This window comes from Onychostoma macrolepis, chromosome 19 (assembly GCF_012432095.1).
Source record: "Onychostoma macrolepis isolate SWU-2019 chromosome 19, ASM1243209v1, whole genome shotgun sequence".
In the NCBI taxonomy this organism is placed as follows: domain Eukaryota; kingdom Metazoa; phylum Chordata; class Actinopteri; order Cypriniformes; family Cyprinidae; genus Onychostoma; species Onychostoma macrolepis.
Window position 1 is genome coordinate 4,798,478 of NC_081173.1, and position 5,917 is coordinate 4,804,394.

At 38.9% G+C, this 5,917-nt stretch overlaps 1 protein-coding gene across 2 annotated transcripts; it reads left to right on the top strand.

Moving 5' to 3' along the window:
* The first annotated feature begins 262 nt into the window (after positions 1–262).
* ccn2b (cellular communication network factor 2b) lies at positions 263–5,917 on the top strand. Of its 2 annotated transcripts, none has more exons than XM_058752954.1 (5): positions 263–573; positions 1,540–1,756; positions 1,894–2,145; positions 2,551–2,762; positions 4,424–5,917. In XM_058752954.1, exons 1-5 carry the CDS (start codon positions 517–519, stop codon positions 4,727–4,729), a joined length of 1,044 nt encoding a protein of 347 aa, XP_058608937.1. In that variant the 5' UTR covers positions 263–516; the 3' UTR covers positions 4,730–5,917. The 2 variants fall into 2 exon arrangements, with proteins under 2 accessions (XP_058608937.1, XP_058608936.1); XM_058752953.1 differs by having other exon boundaries at positions 268–573; positions 1,894–2,157.

Here is a 5,917-nt window from a genome sequence, read left to right on the forward strand (position 1 = left end):
CAGTTTTGTTTTTGCTGTTAAATGCAATGCCAGTCCAAACATGAAGTGTGCATGCAAAGTTTCACACATCACTTGTATGACGTCTAAACATTGTTGCATTCCAACAGTGTCTTATAAACATTCTAATCTATGATCTGCCAAAGCATCCTGAACCATCCACAGACTGGCCCACATTAATATTCAGATAAACAGCAGTCAATCCATGTGCAGAAACCAGACTTTTCCCCATGTGCACGCTCTGGAATTTGTGGTATGATTAATTGAAAGGCTGGTCGACAGCATCTCTTGCGTTTTCAAACATTATGGAAAACCATCTGGAATTGAAATATTTTCACCCCTCTGGGTCGCGTGGCATGGCTTGACTCCGGTGGGCTACACCCCATTCTGGTAGTATTTAAAGAGGGGCTCTCTGCTCTCCACTCCACTACAATCCTGCACTCTGACAGCGATCACACACACCAGAGAACCAAAACAAACCCTTGGAGTGTGCGCTTCTGTAGGGAACTCTTGGAGGAAATGGCTGGAACAGTATTCACCAGATCATGCATCGTTCTCTGCTTGCTTATACATACGGTGAGTGAACACAGCAGTGATACTGTATATTCAAAATAAATGAAGCTCTCTTGTGCAGAATTGACATAAATTAGCTGATTTGATTATGTAAATGAACGATTAATTATTTTACTACCATTTGAAATAACATACATAGTAATTAAACAATTAGTGTGCTACTGTTTGCAGGGTGAGTTGGTTAGCCATAAGTGTAAGTTTAGGTAATTGGTCTAATTAGATTTAATTAAGTGCATTCTAATAAAGTTTGGCCATAATAACATGTAATGTGAATATCATGTAAGTCACTGTACTGGATTGTGTTTGCATGTGATTTTGTGATGCTGAGAACAGTGATCTAAATCCAATCTGCTTTGACTGCTAAGACTCGAGTCTACCATTTGAATGACTATATTCTACATATTTTAATATATAAACCTAATATTTATATATTACGTTTATATATTAAAATATGTAGAATAATATTCAACAAAAATAAAATCATTTTTCATATGGAAAAAAAAATATTTCGAAGATAGAAATAAAACAAAGATCACTGGAGTACGTTTTACAAGAAAATACGAGGCTATTTAAGTTTTTCTACATCACATTATCATGCTGATACCAATTGTTTGAAATGTACTAACGATTTCTGTGAGAAAAATTTATTCTACACCAGTTGTTTACAGTGTAGCAGAACTTTTTGAATCTTTCATATTTTTCTACACCTATCATTATTTTAAACATGCTTTATGCGTTACGCTAGTGTAATTCCAAAACATCACTTTCCACGTTAGAGATACATCTGTAATGCATATTATCTCCCCCTTGTGGCGACCAAGAGTATTGCATACGGACTGTCCGAACACAGCAATTAATTTGTCCCAGACAAATCAGAATAATCTTTGGAGTTGATAAAATTATCATTACCACAGATTTATGAGAGAAAGCTTCTGTTGCAACCCTAACATTGTGCCATGTTCTATGCAGGCGCTGAGTCAGGACTGCTCTCAGCCCTGCGACTGCCCGGCTGAGAGCCCTTTGTGTCCTGTAGGCACCAGTCTAGTGCTGGACGGCTGCAGCTGCTGTAAAGTGTGTGCCCGACAGGCAGGAGAGCCCTGCTCTTTCCTGGAGCCATGTGACCATCATAAGGACCTGTATTGTGACTATGGTGTGCTGAGTGACACTGAGACAGGCATCTGCATGGGTGAGTGTAAGCAATTGAGTGTTATGTAAAGAGGAGAGAATTCAAATGCTTTGCATGTATTGCACTACACTTTTTGTCCACAAGTAGGAGCCTTTTATTGTTAGGAAGCTGTCTTATGGCTGTTGCATGTGTTGCAGCTCAAGAGGGTCAGACGTGTGACCTGGGCGGTGTGATTTACCGCAGTGGTGAGACGTTTCAGCCCAGCTGCAAACATCACTGTGTCTGCATGAATGGGGAGATTGGCTGCGTGCCGACCTGTGCCAGCAACATACGGCTGCCCTCTCCTGACTGTCCCTACCCAAGACGCGTCCAGATCCCTGGCAAATGCTGTGAGGAGTGGGTGTGCGACCAGATCCCACAGGAAGACACCTTCCAGTCAGCAATGGCTGGTAGGTCAATCGGCAAGTCAAATTTTCTTTCATTTTGCTTCACTAAGTTGAAACAGCTGGCCTTTTTCAAAATCTCCCAATCTCTTAAAAGCACACTCACTGGGCCTAAGGGAGAAGGGGACCACCTATAAATTAAATATGTGACCCTTTTTGTTATAATGTTATAATGATTTTTGGCATAAAAGAAAAATGGATCATTTTGACCCATATAATGTATTGTTAGCTATTGCTACAAATATACCCGTGCTACTTATGACTGGTTTTGTGGTCCAGGGTCACATATACTGAAATATGGACATTGTGAATTTCCAAATTTTACTAAACTCATTTTACTAGCAGCACTGCATGGTAATAATATGCTTTCCAAGTTCTTGTGAATTTAACATGCACTCCCTCTTCTTTCAGCATATAGAGAACTATCCGGTCAGGATGTCCAGCCTGAGAGCGCAAGGGACAATTGCATCGTCCAGACCACTGACTGGAGCGAATGCTCTGCAACCTGTGGCATGGGGGTGTCCTCTCGTGTAACCAACGACAATGAGCAATGCCAGCTGGAGCGGCAGACTCGCATGTGCATGATCCGTCCCTGCAATGCAGAGCTGGAAAAGGACATCAAGGTAAGAGAGCACTAATTGAAACAAAACATACACTGGCCTTGTTCTGCTCTGGCTCGCGGACAGACTGTGTGACGTAAATTTCATCTTGAGCACTGATAATTCGAGCATTTAAAAACAAAAGGTCCTCTGTGTAGTGTGTGTACACCCAATGCGTCAGTCCACATTCACAATCAATAGAGTATGCTTGTAAAAAGGTTAGCACACTTAAGCGTGTGTTAGATGGAACATGGAAAATTAAGTATACCCTGGCCTTAAGGTCAGAAACTACAGAGCCCTGAAGATGGCATGTGAAAAAAATTGAAATCATGGCCACGGATTAAGAATTTATTTCCATGATGTATTCATTTGTTCCCTTGTTTTAGGTAAACCATGGCCACGTTGCACTACTTTGTTTACTCGTTTTAACTGAGTTGAATTTTGTCACATGGGAATGAATTAGTACAACATGGCCACAGTTTACCTAAAATAAGAGAACTAATTAACATATCTTCAAAACGAATTCTTTATTCACGGTCATGATTTCTATTTATTTATTGTCTACGTCATGTGCACGGCTCCATACAAAATATACTCTACGCAAGTATTTTGAATGTGATTGCGTACTAAAATTGCAGTCCATAATGTGACACAAGTATGCATTTTCTGTATTGTTGCATGGTGCATTATAGCGGCCATTAGTGTAAAATCTTTTTGGTCAAGTCCTAATTTTTAATCAGTTGAGTTTGAGTGGGAGATGTTTATTGATGCCTTTTTATTTAAATTTTATGTTGTTACTTATTTTTTTATCTTTTATGTTACACGTGATGTGGAGTCCATGTCCCCCAACTCTAAACTAATTAGTTAATCAAGTTATTTAAACTATCACCACGCATATAGCTATTTAATGGTACAGACTTTTGAAAGTAAAGCAGAAAGTTTACCTCCCATGTCCATGTTTCGTATCGATTCACAGTTTGCGTGATGAAAATAAGCTGAGAAATAAGCTTTTTTAATGCCATTTGAGCAAAATAAACAGCATTTATGAGACAGTTGTTGTCAGATTTCATTGGTGATTTCAAATATTTAATCGTATGCTTGGCAAACAGTTTTGGAGAATTAGATTTTTCTTCATTCAAAGAGATTCAAGGAGCTGCACTTGCATGCCCGAGAGGCGTTTCAAAGATGGCCGCCGAGTGACATGACTTGCCTTAAAGGGACTTTGATAAAAACGCATGTATAATGGGACCATATGCACACAGGATATGTTCACACGACAGTGATTCTACTAAAAACTGAAAAGCTTTTCTTTGCATTTTTGAAAAGTTTCACGTACAGACGACAACATTCTCAAAATGATCTTGGTTCACACAGAAAAAATGCTGAATTATGCATGCCGGGCCAGTAGTTGGCAATGTCACCATTTTCACAAATTCACATTTTTGTAGTTTACCTTGAGACGAAAAATGTTATCGTTTCCAAAACTTGCACTTTAAAACCAGTTTTTAACAGTTTGCATTTTTTGACCACCAAAACAGCATTGTCACGTAAATAAACATCCAAAACGCATAAATAGTTTTCCATTTTTAGTTGAAAGTGGTGTTGAGTTTGCTTTTGGCCTTTTTTTCAGTAAACCCATCACAAACCATCTCAAATATTAATAGCCCACCTCTTCCTCTTTACAGAGAGGGAAGAAGTGTGTGCGGACCCCAAAGAGCCAGCGCGGGATGCGTTTCGAACTGTCCGGATGCCAGAGCGTCAGGCTGTATAAGCCGAAGTTCTGCGGGGTGTGTACAGACGGCCGCTGCTGCACGCCTCACGCCACCGTCACGGCCGAGGTGGAGTTCCGCTGTCCCGAGGGAGACTCCTTCAGGAAGAAGATGATGTTCATTAAGACCTGCTCCTGTCATCACGATTGCCCCCGTGAGAACGATATCTTCCTCGCCTCAAACTCACGGAGAATGATCGGGGACTATGATAATGATATGTGAGGAGCTGTCTGGTGTAACACACACACACACACCCTGATGATCAAGCACATGTGCACATGAGGCAGCTCCGTGTTTTACTGAACCCTGAAATTCTCACGTCTCGTGAGCAGAAAAAAAAAACAAAAAAAAAAAACGAGAATGTTTGACATGAAGTGGGCATCGATAATGGCCCCGCAAACTTTTCTTCTCTTGTTTTGTATTTTGTGAAGCTCTGAAGTCATCTGGCTGTTTGACTGGTCCTGCTACAGCAGACCTAAAGCACTGAGAACTTTGTGTTAGAAAGATAGTTCACTCAAAAATGACATTTCTGTCATCATTTCAGAACACGAAAAGAGTTTTTGAAGAATCTTGATGCAGCTCTTTTCCATACAATGAAAATTCATAGTCACCAGTGTTTCACTATTTTCCAAATTCTGAAGCCATGATGTAATTTGGCATAAGGAACAGACTGACATTTAAATCGATAACAATTTGGTCACTATACAATGTCATTGTGCAGAAAAAGCTGCATGAAGTTTCTTAAAAAAAAAAAAAAATTCTCCTTTTGTTCCATGGGTTTGGAATAGTGTGGGGTTAAACAATTACATATTTTAATGATTTTTTTTAAATGTATTAGTTTAGTTATTTTTGGGTAAACTATACCTTTAAGACATTGTGGACATTCATATAATGAGTTAATTTCTAGAACGTTTTCCTCAATACAGGAATAGACTGAAATGACAATAATGTAATCATACACTTGATATGTATTTTTTTGTTTTGTTTGTTTAATTTGTCAATTGGGTTATCATTATTTACGATAATTTTTTACCTTACAACAAGGAATAATATTTAACAAGTGACCTTAATAACTTTTAATATTTGTATCTAATTGAACCCAATCTGTCAAGTATGAAAATCACTAATGAGTCCCAAAGTATTTTGGGAAGAAAACACTCCACCAAATGAGGCTCAGATAATGAGATACTGCCTATGTTGTTTACTGTTTATTTAATAGGAAATGAATCCTTGGAAAGGAACCGAACAATGACGAATACACCTTGTGTAAATACTGTAAGAAGACCGTGTACAGATTGTACTAATTTATGTAACTGTCGTTTAACTCTTAAATGTAGTTTTGTATGTGTACTGTATTCATTGTAATCACCTGGCAATGATACCAGCGAGATCTTTTCTGATGCACTTTTA

Excerpts from the sequence above, each read along its gene's own strand:
- ccn2b (XM_058752953.1), top strand. The coding sequence starts at position 517 with ATGGCTGGAACAGTATTCACCAGATCATGCATCGTTCTCTGCTTGCTT. Across the intron at positions 1,757-1,893 it reads TGAGACAGGCATCTGCATGG|CTCAAGAGGGTCAGACGTGT; the intron begins GTGAGTGTAAGC and ends CATGTGTTGCAG. Across the intron at positions 2,763-4,423 it reads AGCTGGAAAAGGACATCAAG|AGAGGGAAGAAGTGTGTGCG; the intron begins GTAAGAGAGCAC and ends TCCTCTTTACAG.